Genomic DNA, 17,714 nt, shown 5'->3' with positions numbered 1-17,714 from the left:
GGGAAGGTTTCAAGGGCAGGAATTCAGCCTGCCGCAGCCAGCGGGAGGTAGGACCGGGCAGGGGTGGAGAGGCGCGTGAAGGGGGGGAAAACATCCTGGGACTCCTCCCAAAGCGGAGTCCTGCCAGGCAAAAAAGGGGCCTGCTCCAGCCTGAAAGATCACGCGATCCAGATCAGCCTTATCCGAGGAATCAGGCTCTCCCCGCTCCCGCAGCGGGGACCCCCGAGATCTGTGGGCTGGCCCTGGCCTCTCTTGCTGCTCTCTGCACCAAGGTAAGAACTCAGTAGGGCCCCAGCTGCCTTAAAACCCAGCACGGTGCCTTCCCCACTGCCCTCGCGCGAGCGGATCTGGGCTCTTCCCTTCGGAGGTGCCTCAGGCACAAAATAATCCACGTTCCCCCAAACAGAAATACTTTATTCTACAGCCGAGGCACCGTCCAGCCGCACGCCACGTCCAACCGCCCGGCCAGGCGGCGCTGCCCGCCCCACGCGCTGGCTCCCCTCAACTAGGTGGCTGCCTCGCAGCGTAGTATGGCTTCTACCTTACACGTTCCCCCTCTGGCCCCCTCCCCCCGCTGTGCTATATACATCTATAGGGTCCAACCCCTACGGGTTCGCTGAGGTCTCGCGTTCCAAGGCTTGGGCCGCGGCGAGAGCGCTGGGGTGGCCGCGCTCGGCCTGTGTCTGGCCGGGGCAGGGCCACAAGGAGCACCGTGGACCTTCGTTCCTGCTGCTGATGGACCAGGCGGCGTTTGGTGGCTGCCAGTACCGCAGCTCGGGTTCGTGGCCGGTGCCGGTACGACTCTCGGTGGCATCCTGGCCACGGGACGGTCCAAGGTCCCACCTGCTCGCAGCCCGGCCAGCCCCACGGTCAGCCAGCCCACAGCTGCCCCCCGAGCCCCCCTCCACCCCTAGCTCAGTGCACGAAGAGGGGCTTGTGGACCCGCTTGTGGCGGTTGAGCGTGGCGCTCTTGGAGAAGCTCTCCCCGCACTCCACGCAGATGTAGGGCTCGTGCCCGTGGGCCTGGGCCCGGTGGCGTTCGAGCTCGGCGCCGTCGCGGCAGCTCTGGCCGCAGTCGGGGCAGGGGGGCGGCTGGCTCCGGGCGGCGTGCACCCGCTGGTGCTTGAGCAGGTTGGTGCTCTGGGCGAAGCCGCGGCCGCACTGGCCGCAGCGGTGGGGCCGGGCGCCCGAGTGGGTGCGCTGGTGTTTGATGAGGTTCTTGCTCTGGGTGAAGCTCTTCCCGCACTGCCCGCAGGTGTACGGCTTCTCCCCGGTGTGGATGCGCTGGTGCTGGATGAGGTTCGAACTCCAGCTGAAGCTCTTCCCGCAGTCCCCGCAGCGGTACGGCTTCTCCCCGGTGTGCGTCCGGCGGTGCTGCACGAGGTGCGAGTTCTGGCTGAAGCTCTTCCCGCACTCCCCGCACGTGCTGGGCCGCTCCCCGGTGTGAGTCCGCTGGTGCCGCAGCAGCTTCGACCAGTGGCTGAAGCTCTTCCCGCACTCGTTGCAGATGAAGGGGCGCTGGCGGGCTCCCCGGTGCCGGCCCGGCGGCCCCCCGCCTCCCTCCTGCTCCTCCTCGCCGTAGCCCGGGGCCGCCCCGTCCGCCACGCAGCCCGAGCCGTCGGCCGGCGCCCGGGGCCGGGCTCTGTCGCCTTGCTGCGGCGCTCTCTTCTTGGCCTTGGGGGCCAGCGGGCTGTGCGGGATGACGGTCTGGATGATTTCGTGCTGCAGGACCTCGTCTTCGCAGTCGCTCACGATGCCGTCATCGGCTGCAGGGCAGAGAGAGGCCGGGGAAGGGGGCTGAAACCCAGAGCTGGGACCTTCTGGCCTCGAGCTAGGCCCAAATCATCCCCACGGACGTCTCCCTTCCAGCCCCACCGCAGGCTTGGTCGCCCTCCCTTCTCCCCTCCGTCTCTCCCCGGCTGCCCAGGGTGCCCTTGCGCCCAGGCCTCGCGCGCGGCTTTGCCCCGTCCTCACCGATGTAGACTCTGCGGACGATCTCCGTGTCGTCCGAGTCATGGAGCTCCACGACGCAGGGCTCTTCCTGCTCCATGGGGAGGGCGGATGGACCCAAGCGTCCTGCGAGGGAGCACGGAAACACCCCGGCTGTTAGCTTCCCCAGCCGACCGCTCCTGCTCCGTGTCCCCCAATGGCACCACGAGCCCTGGTCCGGCTGCGAGGACCCCAGTCCTCCGCTTTCAGCCGTCTCCCTCCCGCCGTACCTGGCCTGGCATGGACGGCTCCAGCGGGTTGTTAATTCCTCCCGCCCGTGAAAAATTTGCATCTTGTTTCCTGCTTGGCCTTGGCCTGCTTCCCGCTGCTCCCGGCAGGACCTGGCTGCTCACCTGCAGCTGGGCTCAGCGCGATCCCGCCGGGAGCTGGAAGCAGCCCGGTGCCCTTGGTGCGGGGCCTGGAGCCGCTAACCCCGAGTCCCCACGCGGGGGGAAGAGTGTCCAGGCTCCCCCCGCAGCACCAACCCTCGAGGAGGAGGAGAGCGGGGATTTAGGGAGCCCCGGGTGCCCTCGTCCCACCCTGCTCCGAGGAGACCAGCTCGTCTGGTCTCATCCGGCTTTGGGGAACGGCCAGTCCCAGGCATCCGGGTCAGGGCACGGTGGGAAAACGTGCTGTTACGGGCTGTGACCGGCACCGGGAGGCTCCGCCGGCTCCCGGATCTTGCTCGGAGGTGGGAAGGGGGGACGACAGCCCGCTCCGCTCTGGTCCGCGCCTCCCGGCGCTCCGGGTACCTCAGCTCCTAGGGAAGTCGGCAGGTGCCGGCGCTGCTCCGACCTCTCCCAGCCGGCTCCGGAGACCTGGAAGGGAATCACAGCCGGTTACGGTGCCGGAGTCCCCCCCCCCTCCCGCCAGATGGACCCGAAATGGGCAGCTGGGGGTGCTGCCAGCCCTGCTCTGCGGTGTCTCCCAGTGGCCGGGGCGGCCCCGGGGCTGGGTGAGCGGCTTCTCCCGACCCCGCCGAGGCAGATTTGGAAAGAAACCCCCCCCCATCCCAGGCAGATCTCCCCACGGCCACGCAGGCAGCTGCCGCCTTTATGCTGGGGGGGGGGGCGGTGCGGCCCCAGCGTCCTCGCGGAGGCCCCCGCTGCACCCTGCCCCCCCCCCCCCCGGCTCCGGGGGGCCGGGGAACGGCTCCTTGGGGTGGAAAAAACGGATCCGTTGGCGGAAGGGGAGGAAGAGGGGATCCAGCCTGGAAAGGGGGATGGAGCGTGTCCGCGGGAGCGGGGACCAGGATCCAGCGGGGGGGGGGGGGGGAGGGGGGGAAGCGCCCGCGGGGGCAGATCCGGATGCCCCAATTTGCCCTTTCCAGCGGCAGTCGCCAAGGGCTGGGGGGGGCTCGGGGGGCGCCGCCGCCGGCTCGGCGGCCGAGGCCATCTTGGCGGAGCGGGATGGTGCAGCGGGGGGCGGCGGCACCGGGGACCGGGGGGAGCCGCGGTGCAACCCGCCCCCCCCCACCAGCAAAACCCCCCCCCCCCCGGGCCCGGCCCCGCCGCCGCCGCCGCCCCCGCCCGCGGCGCTCACCGGGCGCGGCCCCGCCACCGAGGTGCCCGCGCCGCGGCGGCGGCGGCGGCGGTGGCGGCGGCGCCGCCTCTCGCCGCTTCCTGCCCGGAGGAGGCGGCGGCTCCGCGCCGGCGCCGGGGAGGGGGGGAGCGGCCCCGGCGCGCTGCCTCCGGCGCCCCCTCCGCGGTGCACCGCAAAACGCCCCCCTCCCGCTTCCTCCTCCGCCCGCTGCCCAAAGGTACCTAATGCACCCCAAAAAGGGCCCTGCAATGCCCAAAGGAGCCTGCACCCCTGCTCTAGGGGGGCCAGAGGGGCTTGTTGCACCCCAAAATGTGCTTGCACACCCCCCCCCGCCCGCCGGGGTGCCCAAAGATGCTTAATGCACCCCAAAAGGGGCCTGACTCCCCCCACTTCGGGGTGCCCCCCCCCACAGGTGCCGGCACTCCCCTCCAGGTGCTTAGGGCGCCCCAAAAGGTACCCGCACGCCACCTCTGGGGTGTCCGAGGGTGCAGGGGCACCTCAAAAAGTGCCCGTAGTTGCCTCCAGGGTGCCCCAAAGATGCGCAGGGCATCCCCAAAAGGGGCCTGCAGTCCCTCGCAGGGTGCCTAAAGGTGCTTGTTGTACCCCAAAAGGTGCCTGCTCCCCCCCCACTTCAGGTGCCCAGAGGTGCCTGGTGCACCCCAAAAGGGGCCTGCATCCCACCTCCAGGGTGCCCTGTGCCCCCCAAAGGTGCCTGCACCAATCCTGGGTGCCCCCCCCAAGTTACCTGCACCCCCTGCTCGGCGGTGCCCAGTGCACCCCAGAGGTACCGGCAGCCCCCTTAGGTGCCCAGTGCACCCCAAAAGGTGCCCATACCCGCTGGCTGGGGTGTCCAGAGGGTCCTGAAGGCATCTGCACCCCCTCGCTGCGGTGCCGGGGGCACCCCAAAAGCGCCTGGGGCACTTCTGCCGCAGGGCTGCCGGGAGCGCCGAGGGCAGCGGCCCCGGGGTGCCCGCACGCTCGCGGAGACGCCGCTCCGGCGAGTTAACTCGGCCTCCCGGAGCGGCGGTTTATCCCGAGCGCCGGAAAAACCGATGGAAATCGGCACGGCCGCAGCACGTCCGGCGGGGCCCGGGGACCTCCGGGCCGGCGGCCCGGGAAGCCGCGTCCCCGGCCGGGCGGAGGGGGCTCAGCCCCTTCCCCCGGCTCCGCGGCCGGGGGAAACTGAGGCACGGAGCCGCGTTTCCTTTTCTTTTTTTTTTTTTTTTCTCCTTTTCCTCCCCCTCTCCCCCCGCTGCCTCGCGTCGCCCCGAACGTGGCAGGACGAGGCCGAACAGCCTTTCCGCTAGCGGGGACCCAGGCGTCCGGCGCCCCAGCCGAGGCCTCTTCCCGCCGGGATCCGTCGGTTCGCTGACGAGACCCGGCGCCAGCGGGAGCACGGGGCAGGGGTGCTGCTGCTGCTGGTGGTGGGGGGGGGGGAAGGATTTGGCCCTTTTCCAGCCCCCCCGGGCTCGTTCATCCCTGCCATGCCCAGGCCGCCGGGCGTTTGGCTCCGCTCCCGGCCCCTCTCCGTGCCTCAGTTTCCCGCCGGCGCCCCGGGGTTTTGCCGCGAAGGCACAAAGGAAAGCCGGGACGGCGGGACGCCCGCTCCAGCCCCGCAGCCCCAGCGGGACGCCGCTGCCCGGCCCTGCCGCGAGCGGCCGCCTCCGACCCCGAGCCGGAGCCGGGGGAGGGAGGGGGGGGCCCCGGCGTCCGGGCTGGAGGGGGCGGATTGGGGGACGGGGAGGGGGGGCGCTCCCGCGGCCCAGGCGGCTCCGGGCGCCCTGTTCGCGGCCCCAAGGGCAGCGGTTTCGCCCACGATGCCGCTTCCCCCCCCCCCCACCTCCGGCCCCCGCTTCGTTCCCGGCCTCCGACTCACCTCTCCGAAGGATGGGGTGGAGGCGCGGGGTGGGGGGGGGGGCGCCTGCTTTCGGGGCCGTTTCCTGCGGACTCGGGGTCCCGAGGGCTGGCGTTGGCCCCCGGCCGCGAGGCAGGGCTTACGGGGGAGGCCGGGAACAGGAAGGTCCCAGCGTCATCCCATTCCCCCGGCCGTGCTGCCTGCTCGCAGGGAGCCGAGGGAGCCGGATGCTTTTCCGCTGGGCTCTTTGCAAGCGGAGAGGTGGGAAAGGCGAGGGGGGGGGAGCTCCCGGCTCCATCGCGCCCCCGCCGGGCTCCAGGAGCCCCAAATCCTCCCCCCTCCCCCTGGCTGGAGCTCAGGACCCCGGACCGGGGCGGTGTGTGGGGGGGTCCAACCCCCTCCGGCAATGGGAACCGCTGCTTTGGGGGCTGGGACATTTTCCAGAGCAGGTTTAGCCCTTGGAAGGGGGATCGGGGGCAGATGGGTAAAAATAAGGAGCGGAAAAGCCGCACGATCCCCCCCCCCCAGCTTGGCTTTGTTTAACGGCTCCGGCTCCACCGCGGAGCTTTTCCATGTGCAAATACCGGTTGAAAATTATGCAACGGGGCGAGCGCTCGCCTTTATTAGCGGCGGTTACGCCAAGCTTCCCGTTCGCCCCCCGCGGCGCTCCGGGCGGCGCTTCGGCGAGCCGCTTTGCGAGCCCCGGGGGCGCGGGGAGCCGTCGGCGCCGCCGGGCTCCCGGCCGTTTCCCGCGGGGCCGTTTCCCGCGGGGCCGTTTCCCGCCGCCCGAGCGGGCGGCCGCGAAAAGCCGTCGCGCCGCCGTGCCGGCCGGCGCCGGGCGGGAGCCGAAACGCGGTTGCAACCACCGGAGAGGCACGAGGCCGCCGGGCCGCGGCGAAGCCGCCGGCGCTGCGCGGGGCGGAGGCGGCGGGGCCGCGTTTTTATCGAGTTCGCGGCGGCGTAGCCCCCTCTCCCCCCCCCCACCACCCAGCCCGCACCCCGGGAGCTCGCGGCGCCCCGTCACGCCGCGTGCAGCTCCTGGTGCCGGCGGAGCTGGGACTTGTGGCGAAAGGCCTCGCCGCAGTCGCCGCAGGCGTAGGGCTTCTCGCCGGTGTGCGTGCGCCGGTGGCGGATGAGGTTGGAGCTGACGCTGAAGCGCTTGCCGCACTCGCCGCAGGCGTAGGGCTTCTTGCCGGTGTGCGTGCGCTGGTGCTGGATGAGCGCCGAGCTCTCGCTGAAGCGCTTGCCGCAGGCGCCGCAGCCGTAGGGCTTCTCGCCGGTGTGGATGCGCTGGTGGGTGACGAGGTTGGAGTTCTGGCTGAAGCCCTTGCCGCAGGCGCCGCAGGTGTAGGGCTTCTCGCCGGTGTGCGTGATCTGGTGGCGCAGCAGGTCGGAGCTGCGGCTGAAGCCCTTGCCGCACTCGCTGCAGATGGTGGGCCGCAGGCGGGCCCGCCGCAGCCCCAGCAGCTCCTTCAGCGGCCGCAGGCCCCGCTCGCGGCGCGCCGGCCCCTGCCGCCACCGCCGCCGCCGCCTGCCCGGGAGCCCGGGCGTCTCGCCGCCGGAGGTCGGAGCCGGCGGCCGCGAGGCGGCGGCGCTCGCCGGCCTGGCACGGGCTGTGAGGGAGAGCGCAGCTGGGCGCCGGCGCGGGCATCCCGCCTCACCGGCCCTTCTCCATCCTCTCCATCCCTTCTCCATGCAGTTTCCATCTCCTCCATCCCTTCTCCGGCCCCACCATCCCTTCTCCAGCCCTTCGCCATCTCCAGCCCTGCTAGCCCTTCTCCATCCTCTCCATCGCTCCTCCGTCTCCTGCATACCTTCTACATCCCCTCCATCCCTTCTCTAGCTACATCCCTTCTCCGGCTCTGCTGTCCCTTGTCCATCCTCTCCATCCCATTTCCTCCATCCCTTCCCCATCTCCTCCATCCCTTTTCCATCCATCCTCCATCCCTTCTCCATCTCCTCCATCCCTTTCCATGCATTCTCCATCCCCTTTCCATCCATCCTCCATTCCTTCCCTGTCCCCACTGTCTCTTCTCCACCCATTCTCCATCCCTTCTCCATCCCTATCTCTTCTCCATCCAGTCTCCGTTTACCCCATCCCTTCTCCATCTCCATCCCTTCTCCGTCTCCTCCATTCCTTCTCCATCCCTCTTCCATCCCTTCCCCATCCCCACTGCCCCTTCTCTGTTCCCCCTCCAGGACAGGGACAGTGATGGGACATCCACATCCTCCTCCCAAGCCCAGGTTTAATTCCCGGCTGAGCCAATGCCACGTGTCCCCTGCCAACCTGCCCTGTCCCTGCACGGGGACAAGTGTCCAGCCTGGGCGCAGGGAATGATGCCGGCAGAGCATCCCCGGAGCGCGGGGCGAGGGCCAGCGTGGCCGTACAGCGCCTGGCGCCCAGGCGGGGAAGGGGGTGTGAAGAGCCCCGCGGAGGGGCCCCGAGAGCCTGGATTCCCCCTCTGTGCTGTGGGAGAGGTGGGATATTGGGAACCCCCACACTGTGGGAATGGGGCATCCCTGCACCCCGGGATCGGGGCATCCCCACACTGCGGGAATGGGGCATCCCTGTACCCCGGGATCGGGACATCCCCACACTGCGGGAATGGGGCTTCCCTGCACCCCGGGATCGGGGCATCCCCACACTGTGGGAATGGGGCATCCCTGTACCCCGGGATCGGGGCATCCCCACACTGCGGGAATGGGGCATCCCTGTACCCTGGGATCGGGGCATCCCCACACTGCGGGAATGGGGCTTCCCTGCACCCCGGGATCAGGATATCTCCACACTGCGGGAATGGGGCTTCCCTGCACCCCGGGATTGGGATATCCCCACACTGCTGGAATGGGGCATCCCTGCACCCCGGGATTCGGCCATCCCCACGCCAGGGGAACGGAGCATCACAGCAGCCCGGCATTGGGGCGTCTCTCCGCTCTGGGATTGGGGTGTCCCGGGCTGCAGGATCAGGGCATCCCCGCGCCAAGGGACCGAAGCATCCCCACACACCAGGATTGGGGCAGGCCGGCGGGACGGAGCCCATGGGGGGAACCCGCCAGAAGGACTCAGCACCCCGAGATCGAGGCCAAGGGGCTGCCACCGTCCCCAGCCGAGGCCGTTCCCGGGGGCTGGGGTGGGGGGAGGCTGGACACTGCTTTTTGAGGGGGGCTCACCCGCGGAGGTGCCCTCTGGGAGCTCAGCGTCGCGGGCGGACGGCTCCCCCTCGCCTTCCATCGCCGCGCTCCCGGCACGCTCACGCGGGGAAACCCTGCCCCGGCGGGAGGAAAGAGGGGGCAAACGCCCGCGGTGATGCTGGGGCACCCGGGGGTGGCCCCTGGGGACCCTCGGTGGGATGCAGGGTGGGTGCTGCACCCTCCCCTTCCCCCCTCCCAGGGAAAACCGCAGCACCTCTGTGCCTCAGTTTCCCTGCTGCTTGGGAAGATGCTGAGCCCCCCTCCACCCCATTGCCTGGCCCTGCAGGATGTGGCCCCCGGTCCTCGCTGTCCCCCTTGGCCAGGAGATGATGGAGACGTTGCCCCGGGCACGTGGCGGGGGGGGGGAGGGGGAGGAGATGAAGGAGGAGGGGGGGAACCCCACCATGGGGCAGGACTAACCCCATCTCCATCCCCATCCCCCGGCATTGTGGCAGGATGCGACCCCGGGTGGTACCCAGCCCCCCCTGCCCCGAACCCCCCCCTCCCATTCCGGCCCCGACTCACCGCAGCGGCCGGCCTCGCCGGGGCCCGGCCTGGCAGAGGGTGTATATTATTTTTTGGGGGGGTGGGGTGGGGGTGGCGGTGGCCGTGGCGGGGGGCCGGCGCGGGAGCGGGGCGGAAGGGCCTGGCCGTATGGCATCCCCCAGCGCCCGCGCGGCCCGTGAGCTCTAGGAGCTGGCGGATCGCGCAGCTCTATGGTTCGGTGCCTGGGCCGCCGCGGCCCCCCCTCCCCCCCCCCCCAACCGGGCACCGCGCGGACGGACGGGGGCGTCCCGGGGGTTGGGGGGGTCTTTTTTTTGGGGGGGGCGGGGAAGGTGGTTCGGGGGGGGGGACACACACATGGACGGCATCCTGCTGCGCGGCGCGGTGACGTGGGGATGCGGGGCAATACGGGGTATGGGGGGGGGGCGGGGATGCTGCCGCCTCTGGGCAGATGTTTGCAGCTGGATGGAGCTTGGGAGGCCGGGGGGGGGGTCGGGGGTCCTTGTGCCTCCCGCCGAATCTTTGTGCCAGATGTTTGCAGATGGGGGGGGCGGGAGGAGCACGGGGGGGGGGGTGTTGTGCCCCCTTCAAAGGGATCTTGCTCTGCTCCAGATGTTTGCAGCTGGATGGGGCTGGGGGGGAGCAGGAAGAGCCCTTCTCTGCCCCCCCCCCCATAACCTCCTCTGCCCCAGATGTTTGCAGCTGGGCTGGGGCTGGAGCAGGACCGGGATGGGGATGAGGAGTCTCCCTGCAGCCCCCCCATAACCACCCCTGCCCCAGATGTTTGCAGCTGGACGGGGGCTGGAGCAGGACCGGGATGGGGATGAGGGGTCTCCCTGCACCCCCCATCCTGAACCCCGCCACCTCGGTCCCCCCTCCCCCCGCCGGCCCCGCCGGGGATTCTCCGGCGGCCGATACGCGGTTGTGCACGCCGGCCTCCGCGTCCCCCCCCGCGCCGCCCCGTCCTGCCCCCCATGCCCGGTCCTCCAGGGTTACAACTCCCCAGTGGTTACAACCGGGATTGGGGAGCTCTATGGTTTTAACCCTTCCAGGGTCACGCAGCCGCCTGTTGTTCACCCAGTGAACTGGCTGCCCAGGCTGGAAGCCACTGGTTTTAACTGGCTGTGGTGTCACCTGGCTCCGGGGCTTACACGGCTGTTGTTGCTCCCATTGTAACCAGGACCCTGAGGATGGTCGGGGTGTTGCCAAGTCCTGTTGTTGCCTTGTAGAGCTGGGGCGGACTGTCTCTGTGTCAGGGTGCTGGGTCACCCCATCCAGGTGCCAGGTCCCTCCAAAGCTGGGCTGTCACCACGTCCGGGTGTTGGGTCACCCGCAGACCGGGTGTTACCTGCCAGGCGGCTGGGTCACCCTGTCCCTCCGAGCTGGCTGTGCGCGGTGACACCCTGCTGTCAGCCGGCACAGTGACGAGCTGTCACCTGTCACAGTGGCACCCTATCGCCCAGCACAATGATGACTTGGTGTCACCCTGCCCTGTTGTCAAGGCGATGCCAGAGTGCAGGTGTCCTGGGGGCACCCCAGGCCCTGTTGCCATGGCGATGCCAGGCTGGGGCGCCCCAGGCCCCGTTGCCATGGCAATGCTGGGGCGCAGGGGGTGCTGGGGGTGCCCCAGGCCCCGTTGCCATGGCAATGCTGGGGCGCAGGGGGGGCTGGGGGTGCCCCAGGCCCCGTTGCCATGGCAATGCTGGGGCGCAGGGGGGGCTGGGGGCGCCCCAGGCCCCGTTGCCGTGTGCCAGGCCCCGTTGCCATGGCAACGGCGGGAGTTGGGCTCGCCGGGACGCGCTAGCGGGCAGAGCGCGGATTGGTGGAGAGCCGGGGCAAGGGCGGGGCTTGTGACGTGCCCAGGATGGCGATTGGAGGCCAGCCCGGCGAGAAGCGCCGCTCCTGAAACAGCAAAGCTGAAGATTGGAGGAGAGCAGGGCACGGGGGGAGGGACCTACGAGGAGGGAAGAGGATTCGATTGGCGCAGAAACAGAAGGGGCGGGGCCTAGGGTGGAGGCCGGGCGCCGATTGGCGGAGAAGCAGGCGGGGCGGGGAATAGCGGCGGCGCGGCCGCTCCCTGCGCAGGCGCCGTAGCTCCTTCCCGCTTCCGGGCTCGCCCCTTCCCCTTCCGGGTGGCGGCGGCGGCCGATCCCGGTGGGCGTCGAGCGGCCGCGCTGGGTGAGTGCGGCTCTCGGGACCCGCCTCTGCCCTCCGCCGGGGGCTCGGCGGGCCCGGGCCCGGGGGCGCCGAGGGGGCCCCGCTGCGGCCCAGCCCCGGGGGTGTGGGGGGCTCCTGGGCCTGGTTGGAGGAGGAGGGGGGGTTGTGCCTGGCAGGGCCCCGCTGCGGCCCAGCCCTGGGGGTATGGGGGGCTCCTGGGCCCGGTGAGTGATGGGGGGGGTTGTGCCTGGCAGGGCCCCGCTGCGGCCCAGCCCCGGGGGTGTGGGGGGCTCCTGGGCCTGGTGAGGAGGAGGAGGGGGGGTTGTGCCTGGCAGGGCCCCGCTGCGGCCCAGCCCTGGGGGTATGGGGGGCTCCTGGGCCCGGTGAGTGATGGGGGGGGTTGTGCCTGGCAGGGCCCCGCTGCGGCCCAGCCCCGGGGGTGTGGGGGGCTCCTGGGCCCGGTGAGTGATGGGGGGGGGGGGTTGTGTGTGGCAGGGCCCCGCTGCGGCCCAGCCCCAGGAGTGTGGGGGGCTCCTGGGCCTGGTGAGGAGGAGGAGGGGGGGTTGTGCCTGGCAGGGCCCCGCTGCGGCCCAGCCCCGGGGGTGTGGGGGGCTCCTGGGCCCGGTGAGTGATGGGGGGGGGTTGTGTGTGGCAGGGCCCCGCTGCGGCCCAGCCCCAGGAGTGTGGGGGGCTCCTGGGCCTGGTGAGGAGGAGGAGGGGGGGTTGTGCCTGGCAGGGCCCCGCTGCGGCCCAGCCCTGGGGGTATGGGGGGCTCCTGGGCCCGGTGAGTGATGGGGGGGGTTGTGCCTGGCAGGGCCCCGCTGCGGCCCAGCCCCGGGGGTGTGGGGGGCTCCCGGGCCCGGTGAGTGATGGGGGGGGGGGGTTGTGTGTGGCAGGGCCCCGCTGCGGCCCAGCCCTGGGGGTATGGGGGGCTCCTGGGCCCGGTGAGTGATGGGGGGGGGGGGTTGTGCCTGGCAGGGCCCCGCTGCGGCCCAGCCCCGGGGGTGTGGGGGACTCCCGGGCTCGGTGAGTGATGGGGGGGGGGGGTTGTGTGTGGCAGGGCCCTGCTGTAGCCCAGCCCCGGGGGTATGTGGGGGGCTCCCAGGCCCGGTGGGGGGGGGTCTTGCAATGTGGGAGCCTCACTGGGGCCGAACCCCAGAGGTAGAGGGGCTCCTGGGAGGCTTAGTAAGGGGGGGGGGGCTCGACTCGGCGGCGGTTGCCGGGGCTCAGGGCTCTCCCCTCGCGCAGGCCGCCCAGAGCATGCGGAGGCCGTGGCCGCCCGGCCTGCACTATGTGGTACATCATGCAGAGCATCCAGAGCAAGTACTCGCTGTCGGAGCGGCTCATCCGCACCATCGCCGCCATCCGTTCCTTCCCGCACGACAACGTCGAGGACCTCATCGGCAGGGTGAGGCGGGCGCCGCGGGCTTCGCTCGCCTTCCCGCGGCCTAATCGCTTTCGCTGTCCCCTGCCCCGGGCGCCTGAGCGTCCCGGCGATGCCAAGCACCGCGCTCGGGGCTGGCTCCGCACCCAGCTTTGTGTTGGGGCTGCCCGGGTGTGATCCTTCCCTGAGGGCACCGTCTCTGGAGGGGCCGGGCGGCCTGCGGAGAGCTCCGGAGGCTGCACGCTGTAAACAGAGGGCCGGGCGTCGTTTCTGTTTTATCCTCTCTCGCGCGTTCTCCAAATGTGACGGCGTTGCTGGGTTGTCGTTTATAAATACGCCGTGGTTCAGGCCTCCAGGAAGGGAGCAGCTAGGGAGCTGGGGTTTCTCCCTGTTGCTTCTTGCGGGTGCCGCAGAAAGCGGTCTCTCTTCTCAGAGCTTGCCTAGGACCAGGGAGGCCCTGGGAGCTGGGGCCAGCAGCCGCTGTGTCTTGGCTTTTGGCCCTGCCTCATTCAGCTGATGATGTTCAAATCCTGCTGGGCCACCTGGGCTGCTCGATGCCTTAAACACCTGGGGTTTGGTGGTAGTTTTGGGCTTCTGTGAAACTTATTTGAAGGAAAAGTAGGGGAGCCTTTATAATTGAAAGAGAAGATGTGGAACAGCCCTATCCATGAGTTCACAGGCTGGCTCGTGACTCAGTGCTGGCAGGAAGGTTTCTACCTCTGTCTGGTGAGTGCTTCTGTTTCCATCCGATCAAGGACAGAGTCAGGTTTATTTCTCAGCTGCACTCGAGCTCAGAGCACCGCGTGCCGAACTCCTGTGCGTTGTCTGCACGCGCCTCGGGCTCGGGATTTTGTTTGTACGGCTGAAGTTCATCCCTCGCTCAGCCCCGTGCAGACGGAGCCTGGGAGCTCCTCGTCAGTTTGGATTACTGTCTTCTAGATGGCGGAGAGTCCTGGTTAAGCCTGACTGATCCAGGCAGCTGCTGAGCTATTTCGGGTCGCAAGGTCTCCGCAAAGTGTATTAGAGCAGTTAGGTGGTTCGGAGGCACCCTTTCAAAACAGGCAAGTTCCTCGAGCTGAGGGTGCTCCGCAGCAGGGCTGTCTCCTGCTGCAGAGCCACCAGGGAACGCTTCCAGGTGCGAGGAACATGTTAGAGGCTTGCAGGTGGCTTTTAAAGCAGCTGCTGACTTTATTTGCGGGTGATATTGGGAAGGAGGCAGAGCTGCCTGCTTGCCCCTGTCAGCAGACTGTGTGATGTGCCGACCTCGCTGCAGCCTCTTGGTGCTGGATCCTTTCAGTGCGGAAAGCCAGAGGGAGCAGCTGCGCCCCTGGGGCATCCCAGTCTTTTTTTTTTTTTTAAGAAGTTGTTTGGGGAAGATTAATTAAATCGATACATTCCTTAGCTCTAGATCGGCTGGGCAGGGAGCGGGTACGTGCGCTGTCAGACGCATCTGCTTTGCAGAGACGTCAGCCTGACTCTGAACTCTCTGTGGCCAGAACCGCCTCTCTGGTATTTGCGCAACACTGAGCACGAGGAGCCCTGGCTGGCGCCGTACCCGCCTCATAACAAACCCGTGGGTTGCACAGGAGTGTTACGTGTCCAGGATGTCTATTAATAAACCTTTTGTAATGGGGCCTCGCTGGTAAATCAGGACTCATCAGCTGAAAGCAACTGGCTGGAGGATCGCTTCCGCCGCGGCGCGGAGGCCGTGATGGAAACAAGCCAAGAACAGGTGGGTTCGCTAATCCTGGCTGCGGTTTCCTGCCTTTCTGCAGGGAGCAGATGTGAACTGCATGCATGGCACCCTGAAACCGCTGCACTGCGCGTGTATGGTGGCTGATGCGGACTGCGTAGAGCTGCTGCTGCAGAAGGGAGCGGAGGTAAAAGCGTTTGGAAAGCGTGCACGGGGCCAAGAAGCCGCGAGCCCGCGAGGGGCCTTGCTGGGTTGCTGGTGGGCTGTGACAAACAGCTGAAGTTTGAGCCTCCTCCTTTCCCATGAGACAGAACCATCAGCCACGTTTTTAAGCTGTGCCAGTTTTATGCTTTGGTGCTTTAGGCTAACAGCAGCTGTTCTGCTCCCTCGCAGGGCTGAAGCTATGTCGTACGAGCAGGGAGGTTGTTTCCGTATTGCCAAAGCGTTTGTGCCTGAGCTCTCGCAGGCACCGGCTCGTCTGGGGAGGGGAGGTAGTTTTGTGGTGAAAGCCGAAGGGAAGAATTAAAACGTTTTAGGTTTCCTGCCTGATTTTTGGCACTTCCCCTTGACAGCTGGCAGATCGTACCCCTCACTGCGCCTCATTTTCCCATTCTGTAAATGAGAGGCGAGGCATGCAAACGTGATGCAGGGATAAAGGGTTTTGTGTAGTGCTGGTGAAACTTTCCCTGATGTCAGGAGGAACAGACAGAGTGGGAGCGTTTGGGAAGCGAATTCACCAGCAAATCTGCTTTTGCCCTGTCTTCCCCTGTTGCTCTTTCCCTGCAGGTTAATGCCCTGGACGGCTACAACCGCACTGCCCTTCACTACGCCGCGGAAAAGGACGAGACCTGCGTGGAGATCCTCCTCGAATACGGCGCCAACCCCAACGCGCTGGACGGCAACAAGGACACCCCCCTCCACTGGGCCGCCTTCAAGAACAACGCGGAGTGCGTGCGGTCGCTGCTGGAGAACGGCGCCCTGGTGAACGCCCGCGACTACAACAACGACACGCCGCTGAGCTGGGCTGCCATGAAGGGCAACCTGGAGAGCGTGAGCATCCTGCTCGACTTCGGAGCCGAGGTCCGGGTGGTCAATTTGAAAGGCCAGACCCCCATCTCGCGGCTGGTCGCGCTGCTCGTCAGAGGACTGGGCACGGAGCGCGAAGATTCCTGCTTCGACCTTCTCCACCGGGCTATCGGACACTTTGAGCTACGGAAAAATGGCAGCATGCCCCGGGAGGTAACCAGGGATCAGCAGCTCTGCGAAAAGCTCACCCTGCTCTGCTCTGCCCCGGGCACCCTAAAAACGCTGTCTCGCTACGCTGTGCGCCGCAGCCTGGGCGTGCAGTTCCTGCCGGAGGCCGTGAAGGAGCTGCCTTTGCCCGCGTCCCTGAAGGAATACGTGTTGCTCCTTAGCTAAGCGAGAGGTGAGGCTGGGGGGGGGGCGGGGGGAGGATTGCGCTTGGCTCGCAGCCCCGTTTCCCCCCCCCCCCACCCCTGCTTCAAGGGGCACCGAGAGTAACCAGATAAATTGCTTGGTTTGTGACTCATGAATGCCGGATCCCCCTCCCGCCCCGACGGACAGGGGCCGACCGGTCGCCATCCCGGGTTTCCTCCTGCTTTGCTCCTCTGTCCGACGCAGGGACAGCGGGATCCTCTGGTGCCGCTCGTGTCTGCCAAGTGCAGTTTATTTGCCTACTCAGCTCCTCCTGAGCTCTCTCCCTTCAGTTTTAGCCTCGAGCCACCTGCATCCTCGTAAGACAACATATCCTCCTTTAAAAAATGGCAAATTGTATCCCGGCAGTTGGATTAACTTCCTTTTTTTTGAGTTGGGGCAGACCTTGGTGAGGGCAAGGCCCTTTTGGTGAGGGGAGAAGAACTGACAGAATCTTCTTCGTTTGCTGAAGGACTTGAGGCAGGAAATCGGGACAAATCAGGCACGTTGCAGCGACGTGTTGGCAGGAAGTCCAGGGAAAAGCACACCCGAGCGCGCGTATCGAGTCGTCGTATCACAGAGCGGTGCGAGCTGGTGCCTTGGCTCGGCGCTACTGCCTGCGCGCAGCCGCCTGAGCACAGCACCCTGTGCTTGCTTGTCTGCAGCCCCTGAGGCTTTGTGCAGGACCCTGGACTTCCTTTCAACACATGGGAGAGGTCTCTTTTTTTCTTTTTTTCTCCCTCTTCTCTGTAATTTTTAAGACCTATCAGCCTTTTCAAGGGGAAGGGGGTGGGATAGAGGAGCCCGCAGCGCGTGGCATACCAAGCACGACCGCTGGGAACGCTGAGGGAAGCGTCTGGATGAAGGTGCGAGTTGGTCGCTGCGGGGATGCTCGTTCGGAGTGAATTACTGTGGTTGCTGGAGCCAGACTGGAGCGAGCGCACCGATCCCTGCTGCCTGGTCAGGGCTGGTGCCTACCAGAACGCTGCTCTGGGGCAGAGAAGCGATCGCAGCCCTGCTCTCGTTGCTCTCCGCTCTGCAAGTTTGGCATCCTGAGGTTGTAATTCCTGCCAGCAGAAAGATTCCCCTTGCTCCCCGGAGTAGCTTTACTCCGAGCGCGGGATGCTCCGTGCCCCTGACCTGAGGGGCTGGCTCGTACGTGCCACGCAGTAGCCCATCTGAGCTCTTCCTTAGTTTGCCGCTTCGGTTTCGCACTGTCCGCTCACTTCACTGCTGATTTTTTTATTTATGTATATATGTGTATTTTTGAAGGTGATACATAAACACGTCGGCAGCACGTCCGTGTGGGAAGCTGAGCAGGAATTCCTCAGGTAGTGCCCTCTCTGTTTAGCAAGTTTTGCTCTCAAAAGGAGCGTTCCCAGCACATACTGTAACCGTGGACGGAGAGGCAAAAGGCTCCGAAAGAAGGAAAACAAGGCGATCTCCTCTCAAAATACTGCCAGAGCTTGCCGGGCACGGAGCTGCTGCCTGCCGCCTGGTTGTAGTATCTCATGTGTCTGCGTCTTGTATTCACAGAAATAAATGGCTCCCCGCAAGCCGTGAGCTGTGCATGGGAAGGTCTGTGTGTTGCGCTGCTGCTGCAGAGCTGGCCCTGAATTGTGTGTAGATTTTTAGTTTCAATCCCCCTCTCCCCTGCCTGTTCCCCCTTCTCTCCCAGCCCTGACTGCACCTTCGTCGTCTAGACCTCCCTGTCCTGTCCTCGTGTCCCGCTTCAGCGCGGCAGTCGCTGCGGTCGGCCCCTCCAGAGACAATTACTTTAGGGGAGAAACTTGGAGGAGAAAATAAGGTAACTGTTGTGCTGAGAAACGTGCAGTGGGATTCCCGTCAAGCGCAGCCGTCGCGGCCGGGGTGTCCTGCGCTCGGCTGGCCGGAGCCACAGCAGCCCGGCCCGAACCCGTGCGCATGGCAGATGTGCTGTGCCTCCGCTGGTGGTCAGATTTCAG

General features: G+C 67.3%; 2 protein-coding genes across 3 annotated transcripts; one reads left to right on the top strand and one right to left on the bottom strand.

Annotated features, from left to right (window-relative positions):
• Positions 1 to 401: 401 nt before the first annotated feature.
• LOC134152047 (zinc finger protein 501-like) lies at positions 402 to 8,618 on the bottom strand. The gene is made up of 3 exons (XM_062597088.1): positions 8,558 to 8,618; positions 6,412 to 6,999; positions 402 to 1,523 (listed from the first exon to the last, which is right to left on the bottom strand). Exons 1-3 carry the CDS (start codon positions 8,616 to 8,618, stop codon positions 916 to 918), a joined length of 1,257 nt encoding a protein of 418 aa, XP_062453072.1. The 3' UTR covers positions 402 to 915.
• Positions 8,619 to 11,178: 2,560 nt separating this feature from the next.
• ASB8 (ankyrin repeat and SOCS box containing 8) lies at positions 11,179 to 17,306 on the top strand. 2 transcript variants are annotated; one of them, XM_062597319.1, is made up of 5 exons: positions 11,179 to 11,260; positions 12,488 to 12,647; positions 14,399 to 14,503; positions 15,103 to 15,742; positions 17,023 to 17,306. In XM_062597319.1, exons 2-4 carry the CDS (start codon positions 12,531 to 12,533, stop codon positions 15,733 to 15,735), a joined length of 855 nt encoding a protein of 284 aa, XP_062453303.1. In that variant the 5' UTR covers positions 11,179 to 11,260; positions 12,488 to 12,530; the 3' UTR covers positions 15,736 to 15,742; positions 17,023 to 17,306. The 2 variants fall into 2 exon arrangements, with proteins under 2 accessions (XP_062453303.1, XP_062453302.1); XM_062597318.1 differs by having other exon boundaries at positions 15,103 to 17,306.
• The last annotated feature ends 408 nt before the right edge of the window (positions 17,307 to 17,714 follow it).

This window comes from Rhea pennata, chromosome 29 (assembly GCF_028389875.1).
Source record: "Rhea pennata isolate bPtePen1 chromosome 29, bPtePen1.pri, whole genome shotgun sequence".
In the NCBI taxonomy this organism is placed as follows: domain Eukaryota; kingdom Metazoa; phylum Chordata; class Aves; order Rheiformes; family Rheidae; genus Rhea; species Rhea pennata.
The sequence above is the reverse complement of the archived record's forward strand: the minus strand, read 5'-3'. Positions and strand labels throughout refer to the sequence as shown.